This window comes from Anopheles gambiae, chromosome 2 (assembly GCF_943734735.2).
Source record: "Anopheles gambiae chromosome 2, idAnoGambNW_F1_1, whole genome shotgun sequence".
NCBI lineage: Eukaryota > Metazoa > Arthropoda > Insecta > Diptera > Culicidae > Anopheles > Anopheles gambiae.
The window spans coordinates 44,121,469-44,137,489 of record NC_064601.1 but is presented as its reverse complement, the minus strand read 5'-3'; the positions used below and the strand labels follow the sequence as shown (position 1 = coordinate 44,137,489).

The 16,021-nt window shown below is 44.6% G+C and overlaps 3 protein-coding genes across 3 annotated transcripts; 2 read left to right on the top strand and 1 right to left on the bottom strand.

Moving 5' to 3' along the window:
- The first annotated feature begins 897 nt into the window (after positions 1-897).
- On the top strand, positions 898-2,449 carry LOC1271611 (V-type proton ATPase subunit S1). Its single transcript, XM_310443.6, has 2 exons — positions 898-1,152; positions 1,220-2,449. The coding sequence occupies exons 1-2, from the start codon at positions 1,052-1,054 to the stop codon at positions 2,283-2,285; spliced, it is 1,167 nt and encodes a 388-aa protein (XP_310443.6). The 5' UTR covers positions 898-1,051; the 3' UTR covers positions 2,286-2,449.
- A 971-nt stretch (positions 2,450-3,420) lies between these two features.
- Positions 3,421-8,551, bottom strand: LOC11175769 (uncharacterized). The gene is made up of 3 exons (XM_061649909.1): positions 8,410-8,551; positions 6,797-8,335; positions 3,421-5,556 (listed from the first exon to the last, which is right to left on the bottom strand). Exons 1-3 carry the CDS (start codon positions 8,421-8,423, stop codon positions 3,867-3,869), a joined length of 3,243 nt encoding a protein of 1,080 aa, XP_061505893.1. The 5' UTR covers positions 8,424-8,551; the 3' UTR covers positions 3,421-3,866.
- Positions 8,552-13,185: 4,634 nt separating this feature from the next.
- LOC4577280 (uncharacterized) lies at positions 13,186-14,844 on the top strand. The gene is made up of 4 exons (XM_061646789.1): positions 13,186-13,648; positions 13,725-13,795; positions 13,863-14,016; positions 14,110-14,844. Exons 1-4 carry the CDS (start codon positions 13,507-13,509, stop codon positions 14,202-14,204), a joined length of 462 nt encoding a protein of 153 aa, XP_061502773.1. The 5' UTR covers positions 13,186-13,506; the 3' UTR covers positions 14,205-14,844.
- The last annotated feature ends 1,177 nt before the right edge of the window (positions 14,845-16,021 follow it).

Here is a 16,021-nt window from a genome sequence, read left to right as displayed (position 1 = left end):
ACCAAAAAATCATAAATTAAAAGTTGGGAGGCTACGGAAAATTTCAGGCACATAAAAGCAATGAATAAAAAGTTATTTCACTTTAAAGTTAAAAAAAACCCGGGTATCCGGTTGCCAACTTAAAGGTTAAATGGTTGCGTTCTCAACAGTGCTCCTGCCGAAATCTGCCGATATAATCTGGCCACACTGGCCCGCAGGGCAAAAGCTCGCTCCAAAGGTCAATAACCGTCGCAAAACGTCAAAAACGACCGTCGCCAGAGCCTCGAAATCGTTGCGAGTTTTGCTCGCTGGCGACGTCGGTTTTGACGTTTTGCGACGGTTTTGCGACGGTGGCCGCCAAAAAGCTCGCCTTGACCTGTGGGCAAAGTGACTAGAAATACCGATGTATACCGATGTATGTAGGGTTTGAAGGAAAAAATCTCAATTTCTTTATTCATTGAACTTTAAAACTCAGCCAAACAATCAAATAAATCTAAATAATCCAGCGAAAATCAAATGACAGCACGTACGATTAAATCGTATCCGATGGAGCACTGTTGCGGCCCTAAGCGGTTGCGTGGAGCCCCGAGAAAAAGAAATTGCCACCATTGAGAAAAAAAATGTGCATCTTAGTCCTTCTTTGGCTTAGAATTCATAGTGCAATTTTCAGATCGACACTTCAGAAAAACCTTCATTTGTGTAACCACTGAACCAAATCTAATCCATATCCTAGGTAAAGGATGCATATTATTTTGAAATGGAACTTTCATTTTGCGCATTAGTACCCCCCCCCCCCCCCACCCGCATCCCGCTAAACACTTCTTTCGCTTTCACTTCTTTTAACTCGAGTTAAGTTTCGAGTTTTAACCTACCGAGAACTACCGATAAAATATTGTTGCGCCTACCGAAAATCGCCAATATAATCTGGTCACTCTGATTTTGATCACGAGATCAACTGGTTCGTAAACAGTCAGGTGACAAAAAAAGTGCTCGCAGATAATTCCATTTCATCATCATTCCGCTCGAAATATTCGTCTTCCAAAACTTCCAGCCGTCGGTACACTCCCCAAAGATGGCCAAGTTAGGGGTAACTGTGACCCTGTTTCTGGCATTGGCCGTTTTTGGCAGTGCCCGTGCTGCTAATGTTCCAGTTTTCGTCTGGGGCAAACCATCGTAAGTATTCAAGGGCTTAGCAGGAGTCGATATTATAGCTTTATTTTACATTCCCATCTCTTCCCAGTGTTACGTACGTTCCGGCACTGAGTCTTTATTCGAGCTCCGAGTTTGGCGCCTTGGTTGAGGCACAGATTGACGAAAAGACTTTCACCATCGTGTTTGCAGAAGACCGACTGTCGGCGGAAGATCTCAGCCAGTGCAAGCTGAAGACGCAAACTTGCTTCAAGAATTTGCAGAAGCTGGAGCGTAAGTCGTACCTCCCGAGTGTAGAGGAACCATTGAGCGTGCTGGAAGGTTCGAACGCCCAAAGCGTCCAGCTCAGGCCCGATGGAACGCTCAGCGAACGGATCGTCCCACAGGCGGGCGGAATCGTGGTGGTGAATCTGTCAGGTGATGACTTTGCGTCACATGATGCTCTCATCGATGCTCTTTATGCACGCCTCCAAAAGGAGCATCCCAACATTGTGGCCATCTACACCGGCAAAACGCCCTCCTTCAGCTATTCCAGCTTGGTGCGCAAGACCCGTCAGGCCGGGCAAGAGCCGGAACCAGCTAAGGTGGAGCTGAAGACCGATGGATTCCTGATGGTGTACGAAAAGTTCATGTTCGGCCAGGCCGATGCTGCCGAGCTCACCGTTGCCCAGCTGGGGGAGGCCACGAAGGTCGAAAATGCCACCACGGACGTTGTACAGATTCGACTGACTGGCGCCGGAGCACAGGTTGATCTGTTTTTCCTGCTGACCCAAGGCTCGTGGGAGATTACGGGAGTGTGGTTCGACAATCAGGAGTACTATCTGCGCCATCGGGTGCACGTTAATCAACACTTCTCGTACAGCTGCAATCAGTGGGAATACTATTCTTACGATTTGCAGAAGAAGATCGTCTTCGAGGAAGTGCAGCTGCAACCGTTCTGGCCGGGCGCTGATGGTGTAGCACCACCAAACAATCGGTTCGGAGATGCGTGGTACTGCGTCGGATTTACCACCGGTGGCATCCTGTCCGGACTGTTCTTGGTGCTTATCTTCATCATCATCGGCTCGTACGGCATTGCCTGGATGATGGATATCCGCACAATGGACCGCTTCGACGATCCGAAGGGCAAAACGATTACGGTGAATGCGGCCGAGTAAAGCAGCTACTGCTTCCCCGCTCATAACTGCGAACGATTCGAGGCGAAGTTTCGCTAGTAGTACTTCCGTTGAGCGATGGCCACTGTCCTTGTTTACGGTTTGGAATTGGAATGAGAGAGAAGACAATTTAAATACATTTGGCCATTCCTGTTAGAGCACATAAAGTACGGTGTTTTGGTATTTATTTATGTAGTCATCTCAAATACATGTCTTGTTGCAATAGAGAAACTTATATAAGAACTGTACAGTATCTTAATTTTAGGTCCCTATCGGCCTTGTTCCGATACCACCAAAATTATTATTCAAAATATGTTAATAAATAATATAATTCAGACAGGTCCGGATCATCCACTACGCAAACATGCCGATTCATGCCGATTTATAACTCGTAACGGGTAATTCAGACCGAGCCGCCCATACGGTTCATGACTATCGGTTCTCGGGTATCGTGGGAGTATTGAACAGGACTTTGGTTGTTGCATCAAATAAGAAGAAGAAGAATGGTTTATTCGATATCCAAAATGGTTCATTTTAATGACCTTATTCAATTGATAGAACAAAATAGAGTGATAGTCGCAGTAATGGTCCATTCAGTGATCGGATGGAAGAGAAAGTGATTTTTTGTTAATTTTTTATGATATGTGTGTCACGAAATGTTAGATTATCAGCGTAGATCATTAGATACTAAACAAAGAGGTAATTTAATCATTTTATGATTCATTTTTCATTTAGCGTAAATTTTCGAGATTCTCCGTTAGTATCCAAATTTCATCGTCAACTATAACACATTTAAATCATAAAAATACCGAAAAAGGAGCAATTTAATTGTTACATCTTATAATAATTTTGCATAAGATTTCACTTAAATAGTTCTCCCTTTTAGAGATCAATATTTGGTCGGATCATAAAATGGATCTTGAATACAAAATAAGAACAATAAGCAAGACTTCACTCTACATAAAACCGTTCGCCACGATTAAGTTAATTGCCTTTTTTTGATCGCATTTCCAGCTAGAATCTAGACGAATCAAAAAATTTCCAGTAACATTTAATTGTTTTTTTTTTTCGCTTTCTTTACGACTACTGTAAGCAAATGCATTGTCATCCTTGGCGAAAACAATAACGGCACGATAGATTTTTACCGTTCATTATACTTTTATTAACATTTTGTCATACAAAATTGTGGTTTTTTTTACCAATGTAAGCAGACAACCGTTAGTTGTCTACATCTACTGACACTTTTGGAGTATACTATTTATGTTGCCTTCCGCAGGTTATCAATTATTGACTCTTTGCTGTGAAACTACCTCCCGACAATCCTTATTAATTCCACTTTTAACATCGTCACATCCGCTTCATACTTTCATCACAAATTTTAAATGTACGGCTATTCACACATCTACTGCAGTTGATATGGCTGTACAGCTACCGGTTCCAAATTTGTACGGAAGCTTATCGCTTCGAGGTGCAAGCAAACATCATAACAAATCAGAAGCCGAAGGCCACAAAACAAATTTACTGCTCCACTTACGCTCAAATTCTGTACGTGTCAGTCCACTATGCACAGCACTCTGCACCGTTTTAGACAAGGCGCACGGAATCTCCTTTGTCGACCGACGTGGCCCGACGCACATCGAATCGACGCTTGCGCATATGGTAAGCGAGCACCCCGAGACAAACGATACCGAACACGGAGAACGTGTACACTAGAACCTGGAATGTGACGTAGAGTGGTGATGATCCTACCACCGGCTGCTGCTCTGCCGGAGGAACGACCACGTCCGCGGTGACCATTGTGTTCAAGCGAACGGAAGCCGTTGGTTCATTCGCAAACATTGGCGCCACCGTCGTCGCAATGTGACCAGCCTTCATCGGCTCGGACACTGTCGACCACGGCCGGGGGGATGATGAAGCATATTCCGCAATTTCCTGTTCGATGCCATCGCCAAAATCTTCCGCGTAGTAGTCGCTATAGTCGTTCGCGGCCTTGGTGGTTGTTTCTACGCCCGCCGAGCACAGCTCCACAAACACGGAGGAGAAGATGAGTGAGTTCGAAAGTCCTTGCATGTCTGCCCGCAGCTTGTGTTTGCGCATCTTGCTTAGCATACGCTCCATGTAGGTGGCGTTCCAACCATTGCCACAGATCTCGAGCACTCGCAGTTCGGGCAGGTATTCCCGCAGCTCGATAAAGTTGATCGTCTCAATGCGGTTGTAGGCAACGATCAGGGACTTGAGCTTGTTCATGGAGGAAAACATACGGAAATCAAGTTCCGTCATATTGTTGTAGGACAGGTCGAGCAAAGACATCCAGCTTAAGTTGGCAAAAGTTTGCTCGTTGATCATAATGCTGGTATGGCTCAGAAACAGCTCTTCCAACTGTTCCAACGACCCAAACACACTGTCCGGCTGTAGAGGATTATTGCTTAGGCTAAGCTTCGAAATGTTTTTCATCAGCATAATCGGTGTCACGTCCGTAATGGCGTTATCACTCAGCAGCAGATCGGTGATGTTAAAACCGCTGCCCGATAGTTTCGCGATGCGGTTGTGGTTCGCTTGTACCACCTTCACATGATCACCCACATGTAGGCTGGTCAGCGAGTTGTTGTGCAGGAACAGCAGTGTTACCTTGAGGTCAGGAAAATCAAACGTTTTCAGCTGATTGTACGATAGGTCCAGCTTGAACAGATAGTCTATGCTGTCGAAGATGCCAGCGGGCAATTCGGTGAGCATGTTGTTGCTTAAGCTGACTGATCGCAACATCGGGGTGGAGCTGAACAGCGTCGGTGGCAGTTGGGCGATTTGATTTCCCGAAAGCACCAGCTGGGTGAGATTCTTTAGCCCGTAGAATGCATTCGGTGCGATGCTGGTCAAGTTGTTCGAGATTAGATAGAGGATGTGGAGCGCATCCAGCCCGCGGAAGGTGTAGTCCTCGAGCGCGCTCAGAACGTTGCTTCGGATGATGATCTTGAACAGAGCGGGCGTCTTTTCGAATGCTCCCGGTTCGATGCGACTGAGCGATCCTTGAAAAATTTCTATCGAGGTCAGATTGGTAAAAGGTGCGAAGGAGTCCACGGTTAGAATCGTATCGTTGTAGCGCAAAATCAACAGATCATTGATGTTCATGATGTTAGCGGGGCAGAACATCTCTGGGTGGTTTAGTACGGTGCTGTTTGCGTTGATTACAACGCAACTAGCTGGATGACACATGCATAGCGCTGCATCCGCCGAATCGAATGAAACGACGGCACTCAGAGTGATGCCCACCAGTAAGCTAATGCAAGATCAAGAAAAAGAAACGAAAAAAGACGCACAAGATCACATTCAAGCACAGAAATATTGAAGGCGTTCCGTTGTTTGCAGCGTTGCGAATTCTCCATAATGACGACGGATAGACGGACTTACCCTACGTAGCTGAGCTTCATCGTGTTGAGCAACTTAACTAATGAACCTCACTGGATTACTGTCGGTGATTGACTGAACGATGATCGCAAACTTGAATCGAGATTGGATCGCTCGAGCTAAAGGGGCATTTCGGTGCGAGTGCGAGTGCCGTTATCACCACCAGGACGTAAACGGTTTCTCGTGCGAACAACACACATGGAAGCATCGATTGTCAATTCTGTCTTCGTTCCAGTGGTTTGCGTTTTTGTGATAAGAAATCGTCTTCGTTGTTCAGCTTGTTGCGCTCCGTCCCCTGGCGGGTACGGTTGCATGCTCGTGTATAAGATGATCAAAGCATTCATTCCAGACAAACATTTCTCAAATGATTCGGTATCAAAAACTCGTTCCCACTACTTTGCTGAGAATAGCAAGATACTTCTTTCAATCGAAAATTTGTTGTGCTTGTGAGCAATTAATGTTCCTCCGTGTAGTATAGTTCATTTGGCATTCTTTATTGTTTTACACGAGTTGCATCCATTTGAAACTGATCAAGTGTATACAGCTTGAGTATACAGTAAGCTTATCAAGAAACCGTTTCGCAAACTTGCCATCGATAAATATAATTATTACATGCATTTACAGGACTTTTTTTAGCAAATCGTTTCCTGTTCCCTTATCAAATCATTGGTTTGCATGCACGCCTTGAATAGAGAAAACAATTTAGCCGAATGTAACAGACCAATACGCGAGGTTTGGAATTGAAATCTACGCATCTATGCGTGACTGCGTTTGCGGTGCCCTTTGGCACTTTCAATTTGCTAGTGTTTGAAAAAACTCCCATGAATCATCGATTGACTAAGACCTACGTAGCACAGCGTTCTATAGGAACACAAGAACCGATGCCTCAAACCTTCAACTGATAGCGCAGTGCGTTCCAAACAAATACTTTAATACGTCAAGTTGTTTGTCTTAATGTTCTACGTAATTATTCATAACATTTTGGTATTCCGTACCGGCGTCTCCTCAACAACTGCACTTCCTGTATGTTATACTAGCAATAAACTCGGTACAGCTTTGCCTCTACTAGCAACATTTTAGCACAATGGAAACGTTGTCCACATGAGACTCACTAGCCGTTCAAATCGCAAGAAACCAAACTTTCGTGCGAGATGGACGTTCGTCGCTGGATGCGTTCCTTAAGCACTACCGGAAAGTATCGACTATCGACAAACAATTTACCCAGCAGTCCACACACCATACACAATAGCAGTGCAATGACGACATACTCTGCCGTCTTATCACCTTCACGACCGTGTTCGTGCCTTTCCCCGGCACGATCATCATCGCCCAGCTCATGGTCGGTCTCGTTACCGAACGCTGGCGTCACCTTCAACGGACACTTCGACTCGTCGAACAGGTAGTCGCTCCGTATGTACGGTTGGATGTCATGCTTCTTCAAGTCGTCGATCGCAATTGACAGCGAGGTCGAGTTCCAGGGCAGATCGTAGATACCGAGCGATTTCAGGTTCGGGAAATTTCTCTTGATCGAACCGATCGAGATGTTAGCGATCGGGTTGCCGCTGATCATCAGCCTTTCCAGCAGCCGCTGCGAGGTTAAATTTTCCAGATCGATCTTCTTCAGATTATTGTACGATATGTCCAGGAAGCGCAGCTTCCGCAAATCGTGCAACGTTTTATAGTTTAGGCTGATGTTCGTGCACTCGATGTTGAGGGCGGTGATTTGCTTCAGGTTCAGGAAGTCCGTCCCCTTTTGCTGCAGATTGTGCGAAATGTCCAGCGAGCGAAGTGTATCGGCACATCGCTGCAACCAATCGAATCCCTGAAGACGGTTGTGGGCCAGATAGAGCTTCTCGAGACTGCAATTGCGCCCGACGGTTACCGTATCGATGGCGTTGTGTGAGGCATGAAACTCACTGCAGTTTCCGTTCACGTGTACGCTGGTCAGATTGTTGTACTTAAGGTTCACCTTGCGCACGCTAATCTCCGTCCAGGACATGTCGACCAGCTGGTTGTAGGACGCATCGAGGTACGTCAGCGCAACGGCACCATCCGGAGGGAACCAACTATCGAAGCTGAGCAGCAGCAGTCGGTTGTGGTTGAGATCGAGCGTTTTTAGCTTGCGCAGCTTGTGAAACACTCCACTCGGCAGGCGTGTCAGGTTGTTGTACGACAGGTTAAGCTCTTCCAGCTCGCCCAAAAACTCGAACGCATCGTGCTTGATCTCGGCGATACGGTTGTGGTGGAACAGCAGATACTGCAGCTTGGGGGTTTTGGGAAACATGTGCGAATCTAGTAGCGTGATGTTCGTTCCCGTAATTTCAATGTGATTCAGCTTGTTACAGTCGACAAAGCTGTTCGGATCAATCTCGCGGTAGAATAGACTGTTCAGTACGATGAAGCTCTCAAGGTTCGGCAGCGAGGCAAACATCTTCGTCGGCACACCGATTATCTTCTTGTTGCTGATGGTTAGCTTCGTGATGAAGCTCCAGTTGAACTTGATATCGGTGCTGGACGATTGGAAGACATCGTCAAAGTCGATAAACTCACAGTGCGGTGGTTTTTCTCCCTCGTGATCGAAACACACGTCCACAAAATCATTATCCTCGGCAAATGCGATCGATACCGCACCCCATACGATCGCTAGTAGCCTGTTGGATTTGGTAGCACCAATTGTACAATCAGATGAATCTTTGGGAATTGCCACAGCTCTTCCAATACTTACCAGTACCGAAACATGACGCGCGAGAACGGTAACCGCTATCCAAAACGTCGTAATACGTACTGATGTCGTTCGGTGCTCGGAATAAGCTACTGTATCGTGGAGCAGGAATGTGCAGGGGATTAAGAAATAAGGCACATCCATAGCGTATGCCACACCACTGCCCCATACAGTCGGGCCAGGGCGCGTTACGGAATCCATCGACACTGTGGCCAGTGTAGACACAATAGACTTAAACCTTAATTGAAGAAGATTGGTTCACCGTCGTGCATTTCGGGAGAGCGATCTTAAAGTCGCAGTATCAGCAGCACGACCGTAAGAGAGAAGCCAGCGCGCGTATCGAGCTGTAGTAAATCAAATCGTTGTGGCAGTGTATGATACGATTTCATACGAATACATCTGTGTATGCGGATGAGGATGAATGGGTAACAGATCGACTTGGGATAGGAACCAGCAGCGATGGAAAGACATTTCCGGTGCATGTGTACGAGCAAATAATTGTGTAAATTTGTGTGTGTGTGCTACATCGTAACGCTATCTGGAATAACGCGCCTGCGAGGTATGCAATCGTGCGCTACGTATCGTAATGTGACCACCAAGCGCCGTACACTTTCTTGTAACACCAACAATACACACATTTTTGTCATAACCTTAGAATAAACATTTCATTACATGTATGTACAATTTTATGTTACAGTCCGTGTTCGATCATTTTTGATCTTGCGCCATCAATCACGGCAAGCGAATCATTAAATCAACCCAACCCCATCCAATACGGTCGAGCTGTCGAGCTACGGTGATTCGATTCTCACGCACAACTAGACCGTAGGCGAAAGATCGTCACAGGGACGGTCGGAATGCCCACTTCCGGTCTGTTGAATGAATGAAGAAGAAAAGTGTGCTGGGGGAATAATAAAAAAAAACAAAAAGCTACGGCCTCGGATTGAGAAGAAATCTAGAGCTGGCGCGAGCAAACCGACACCAATCTGGCGTGCGCTGGCTGCCCGCCGTGAGTCGAATTTATCGATATTTAGTGTCAGATTTATGCGTTCAATCGTATGGCACCGTGTGTGGCTTCAAAATGTCTTGGTTTGATTGCTGTGGTGGTGGTGGTGGTTGTGGAGGTTATTTCTTCTTCGGTTTCGTTCCCATTCCCCCACGAATGCAGTTGATCGCGGATGCAGGAGCAAAGAGAGGCATATTGGGCATTGAATGAAGCTATGGACGCAAGCGAATGCTCGCTAGTAACAACTCTCCGTTCAAGTTGAATTGAAATCGAATTTATAAATCTTTCGCTTTAATGATATGATGTGCTTCGATGGGGTCGCTTTAGTAGTTGACAAGCAGTTGCAATTTAATTCATCTCGGAGTATGAAAATATAAAAGATCCATGGATCAATCAATACATCGGAAGCAGTGGACAAGTAGAACTGGTATTCGTAGTGTGTGGTCCACGAACAATATTTTCATTGGATAGAAAGATGAGACGATTTAATTCCTTAAGATTTTTTTTTGTTACACCTATTTTTATGCTTGGGATTTACAAATTTTATTAATAATCTATACAATGAATCCTATGTCTGTCTACTGAGTGTGTCGAATATCGAGCTAATTTGACTGGCGTTAACCAGTTTTTCACCGCCAGTGTGACATTTACCATTAAATTTGAGCGCATTAACGTCGTGCAGAAATGTGCAGCCAATATTTTCCCGGAGGTCACGGCGGAGGTCGCATCACCAGCGCCATACACACCAGCGAACCACTTCATTCGGCGAACGATGATTAACAGCAGAAATAACCTTTAAAAGGGGCCATTATTGGCGCCCCGGCTGGTGGACTAGTTTATGCTGCCGGTTGGAGCTTTCCCCTTTGCGCACCCTGACCCCACAGCGCTCGGTGACAGACGCTCTCGGTGACTCGGTGCTGACAGTAGCGCGCCGTACGATTCGCAATCCAGCCCGCCGTTAACCTCCCATCCCCCGCAGAATTTCCACCGAGCGTTGAGATTAATAAATCAAATAAAACACCGCTTGCAATCGAGGGAGATCAGTCCCGAAGCGCCATGGTCGCGTTCAGTGCCGGCATGGCGGCATTTATTCGTCGTTTGTTTTTTTTATGTTGCTCGCTAGTTGGGACTCCGTCTTTTCTCCGCTGCTTTCCATACCGTTCAGTGACGCTTCAAGGCGATAAATTATAGTAATTTAAACGTTGTTTCAATATTGAGAGTAAATCGTGATACAATTCCATTTTCGTGAGCACACCTCCTGCGACGATTGTTGGGCGTGCGGTGAAGGTGTAGCAATTGCTGAATTGTAAGCGTTTTTTGTTCCAGCGCGTCATTCAGTGAATTGTTTTTGCATTTGCTGTCCTGCGATTCTAATAGGTTTGATCGTTGTGAGGCATCTGTTATCAAACACATTTAGATATTATTGTAAATAAATCCTATTCTGAACTCGATTAACTTTTTTATTATTATTTTAAATTCAAAACTAACCAGACACAACTGCTTAAGCATTCGTTTTCATGTGTATTACATGAATAGATACATTGTACACAGCCACAATTATGTCGGTCACCCGTAGCTTAGTGTCCAGTCGCACTTAGCGGTCCACTTTTGAACGGTCGGTGATCTATCATTTTTGGTTGCTTGCAAAAACTAGACCTCCAAATCCTTGCTATTCCCTATTTTTTCATTCGAATGCCTCTCACTCTCTCCGTTTGTGGACCGCGGACCATACCAACCGTGCCCTTTTTACTACAGGTTGTCCAGCTTTGGTCAAGAATGACAAGTCGAAGTAAGTTCCACCGCTGTGTAGATTAATTACGATAAGATCCTTTACTATCCACTTTTACCAGATTATTCACCAATGGTTGGGGCTGCAGCTGGTGTGTCGGCCATGCAGGGTCAGCTGTGTGTGTGAGTGTGTGCGCCAAAATCTATAAACACTAGTTTTGCTTTTTCGATGTTGCTTTACTGCTAGTCGTGAGTTTCTAATCTAAACGTGTGCGGCAGTAATCAATCAACGCCGGGCGAGAACGGGATTTGGCGATTAATGTCTCAAATACTTGACCAGTGCAGGCACAATACAGGGGGAGGTAAGCGTGTTAGGGATCATAAAATAATTATGATATACTTTTGACACGGCCATTTGCAGCCGATCAGTCACGATCCTGTCCGGCTGAGGTGTTTGAATTTGGATTATTATTTTCTGCCGTGAATGTTCTTCACTATTTAAACGATGGTGAGGCAGTGGATGTTATGGCTTGTATAATGTGCCGTTTAAAACAATGGGACAATAAATGGTTGGATATTTCGAACATGGCAAGGTGTGGCAGGTAATTTAAGGCGAAACGGCATGCAATTGATACGCAAAAAACACCAACAGCAACTCAATTGGTCATAAAGCGGTGCTAATGTTTAGGATCATACTTGGCTATATACTTTGCCCTGTTGTGCGGTCGTAATTTGCTACGGAACATAAATTTCTCACTTGCTTTGGATACATTTGTCTTGGGCTCATTGCAATGATCGAGTGGCTCGTATATTGTGTGCAAAATGATCTCTTTAGCAAGTTCTCATTTCTTTGCGTCATTGGATGGGTAATGAGGGTGCGTAAATGTTTTGCTTGTTGTGTCAAAATTATGATTGAAGTCTTCATAATATGAAGCAAAGAGGATTGTTACAAAATCAAATGATTTCTAAATACTCAAAACTGTTGTTGTTTTATAGGACACTTTATGTAATGGGAAAAATAAGTCAAAAGCGAAAAAGTATTGTGTTAATAAGTTGTGACGTGCACTTAATGTAAAGACATATGTAAAGGATGACGAATATAGTACTACTTTTTATTTTAGGATCATGGATTGATTGATTCATAATTAGTTTCCCATAACCTTTACCCTTTGTAAAATTCGCGTAAACAGTTATGCTTTTTACACAAACCTTTGTTACTGATTATTTGTTTTACGTTTCATTCCAAAGCAGTTTCCTTCTGTGGCGCATCAATAGCACATTTATATCATACTAGTCCTTTTTTGGATATCTTTCAAATCTTACACATCGTTTCATTCTCTTACTGGGTTTGGTGGCATCTGATAAAACGCCCCGTTATGGAACGTTACTCACGCTACGCAAGGATGTTGGCATAATCATTGCTCACCGATCAGCTCGCAGGGAATGAGGTTCGAATAAAGATGTCACCGGTAGATGGTTGTCGGCACCGTTGCCAGCTAACATACTGGCCGTTATAAATTCCAATCAGTGGCAATCTTCTACAGTAATGGCCACCAGCAGTACGCGTCGAACGTTGGCTTGTATGGTGCTTATGGTGTTTTTTTTTTTTTCATCTGGCAAGAGAGCGATAAGTTACCAAAGCAATGAGAATAGCAAATGATGGCGATGATGGCGCAACAAAAACCGAAAGGATCATGATCTTTGCTCATGGCGTGGGGAAATTAAACGAAGCTATAAATTAGTAACGTGTCCTGTTGAATGTTTATAGTACATATTTTATTACTTCATAACTGGGAAATGAACATATCACTTGTTAGTATCGGTAAGTGTACTACAGGTAGATTTTTTGTTGTATTCAAGAAAACGGAGTTTATCAATAGTGAGGAAATGTTTGGGTTTACTATTGCAAAATTAAACGATTAAATTAAGCTATAATACAAAATCACAACAGTCATAACAGTATGTTTTTAAACAAATTCAAATGCATCTGAAATGCCAGCATAAGAAAAATACATTGCGCATGAGCGCGAAACGTCACACAGCAACGGGTGTCCTCACCCCAACACACCGCGTTACGCGTCGTTCGTAGCCAGGACATATATTTCTAGAAGTCCCGTCAAAACAATAGATACTGAAAACTTGTAAACCTTTATTGTAGTTGTAGTTACGTAGTGTTCTGCAGTGACCGGTGTGCCAATTAATCTGCCTCTAAACCAGCGCTGTGTTGAACGGACTTTGTTGAAAGCTGTATTGCTCGGCTTACTCGGGAAGGATACAAGCGAGGGCACATTCCGTTGGTGTACGGTATCTTCAGCTTCTCTTTTGCAATAGTGAAGGAGTGTGATTCAATTATTAATACATTGACGATGCGTTGCTCGGTGTGTAATTACTATTCGTGGAGTTACTTTATCGCGTTCGGAGAAATCTTCATCTCCTTCCACATTGCCCGTGCCTTCCTGCACTGTGCACGGTCGACGAGCTTTTCGCAAAAGCTAGCTTGCGATGGTGGTAAGTAAGGGAGTGGGAAATTGAGGGGAAAGAGGCACTTTTCTATGACTCATCGGCTTGCGTTTTATTCCTACAGTGGAGCCTATCATCGTATTGCTGGTGTTGTACAATTTGCTTTCTCTGTTACTTATCATCGGTGTTACAAAGGTGCGTATGTTGAATAGTAGCATAAAAATTGAATTTCTATTAGTAGTTTTTTTATTTCTTTTATTAGCGCAATGAAAAATTACTACAGATTTATCAAACCTGCACAATAACCCTCAAAGCATCGGCTATCGTGCGACGGATAGTGCTCAGCGCGACCGAGTATGACGGGAGGAATGATGGTAAAACGATAATAGAAATTAAACTTATCATCGTGTTTACGTGTAAGTAGTATAAAAATGCTTACATCTATGGTTTCAAAGCAATATCTTACGAGCTCTTTCATTCATACGAAACAATCACATCTCGTGTTGTAGTAATATTCACCCTGGAAGCGCTCGTGGTCGCCGGTGCCTGTCGGAAGATGCGTCGCGAACAACAGGAGCAGCTGTACTACATAGATGTGGTCTAGTGGCGTCCCGATAAAGGAGCTGGACAACCACATCTGGAGCAATGCTAAGGGAAATGCAGGCTAGTCATTGCATCTTACCCGTCCGTCCGTCTGTCGCACTGCAGCAATCGCGGTAAATTATCGGGGGTTGTCAAAGGAAGCTGTTGCCAAAGGAAGTTTCAGTTCGTCAAGCAGGCCGCCGCCTTGGACTGTTCATTGTCATTCCATCCACTCCGGGAGTGTACCGCTCCCGATGGACACGTTTGCAATTAAACCCCATTCAACACATATACCTTGCATATATTTACATTTAACAATCGCGTCGTACGTGCTTCTTAGAGGATTATACAGCGGTGAGAACTTAATGATACCAAAAAAACAAACAAAGCAAACATAATTAACTCATACAAAACTCTATTGGAATGCAACAAATTACGCGTACCAGTCCATAACTAGTACTCGTTGGCCGTGACGAGAAGTGATACCGGTACTTTTTGGCTGACACATACCTTACCCAGTGCTTTTTGTAAAACAGATTAGGAAAAGTGCTATAGTAGCAAATGAAATTCGCAAAACTTCCAATCGAAGGAAATTAGTGAGAGGCCTGACGAAATATGTTCGATTTTTCGATGCATTTAGAATAAACACGATCCCTTACACATGCTTCTAGCATTGCTTTGTGGATTTGAACGATTTTCAGTGCTATCTGCTGTACTCAACTCGGAAGTTCGTGCGCTCCGTGAACAACGCCCTACCAGTTGATCTAAGCAGAAGAGAAGCATTTCATCTCTGCAGCTTTTTCTATCCATTATCTGGTCAAAAGTTTCACCCTGACCTGATTGTTTACATTCGAATCTATGTGCAGTGCTCGTGATAAAACGGCGTTTGCTTCCACCGTCATCCACGCGAAAGGAGCGTTCCTTTCACGGTCACGATCGACACCAAATGCGGCGCCGCAAAACGCAAAGAGGCTCTCCGACGACGAGGTGCGGACCAAATCCATGATAAAATAGTAATAAGAATTGAAAGGGGTGTTGAAAAAACAGTAACACTAGCAGAGAGCGAACCCGTCGTGATTCGTTATGGTTTTCAGCGCGTCAAGTGATCGGTAAGGTTGGCCCCAGGTGTAATTTTCTAGGCCGGTTAACATGTTAGCAACACGGGCAAACTATCCCTCTAGAGATCCCAAGACAGCAGAGCTGACGGTCCCGTGGCGAATTCAACAAAAGAACGATCACGTACTGTGCAAAGGCTGTGGTTGTGTGGACAGCGTACGTTTGGTTTGCTTTTTTCGCCCAACAATGCACATTGGAGTCCAATATCTTCGGACGGGTTGAATTATTTTGATGGTGCGTTTTAAAATGCATTTCAATTTAAATTTTGTATCGAAGAGGCAGCCTTTTCAACTGATCTGTTTCGGAAGACTGGAAAATTCATTATGCAAAACATGTACCTAAAAAGGACTGAACACTGAAATGAACGGGTCACAACTGTTTGATAGTATGGTTGTCCCACAAACAAAAGGGAAATCAGAGCAACGGTCCATCCACACATCCGACAGTGTATCTAGCCATGGCTGCCTGCTGAGTTGCGTCTGTGTAAATCAGCGGCACCCAACACTCAGTGCGTTTTCAGTGTTACGAAAGGTGAATCCCGGGAGGTCTGACACTCACCGGACTGTCGACAATCTAAACCGTATCGTTTGTTTGCCCCGCGTACCGAAAGGACTTTCCATTTCGTTGGATTGAGCTACTGACCCTCGAGGGATCAAAAGGTACACTCCCGGGGTATCTGTATCGGTCGAGAATGTCGGCGTTACTGTGAGACGTTTCTCATTA

Excerpts from the sequence above, each read along its gene's own strand:
- LOC4577280 (XM_061646789.1), top strand. The coding sequence starts at position 13,507 with ATGCGTTGCTCGGTGTGTAATTACTATTCGTGGAGTTACTTTATCGCG. Across the intron at positions 13,796-13,862 it reads TTATCATCGGTGTTACAAAG|CGCAATGAAAAATTACTACA; the intron begins GTGCGTATGTTG and ends TTCTTTTATTAG. Across the intron at positions 14,017-14,109 it reads ACTTATCATCGTGTTTACGT|TAATATTCACCCTGGAAGCG; the intron begins GTAAGTAGTATA and ends CTCGTGTTGTAG.
- LOC1271611 (XM_310443.6), top strand. The coding sequence starts at position 1,052 with ATGGCCAAGTTAGGGGTAACTGTGACCCTGTTTCTGGCATTGGCCGTT. Across the intron at positions 1,153-1,219 it reads TTCGTCTGGGGCAAACCATC|TGTTACGTACGTTCCGGCAC; the intron begins GTAAGTATTCAA and ends ATCTCTTCCCAG.
- LOC11175769 (XM_061649909.1), bottom strand. Across the intron at positions 5,557-6,796 it reads TCTTGCGATTTGAACGGCTA|CTTACTGGTGGGCATCACTC; the intron begins GTGAGTCTCATG and ends ATCTTGCATTAG.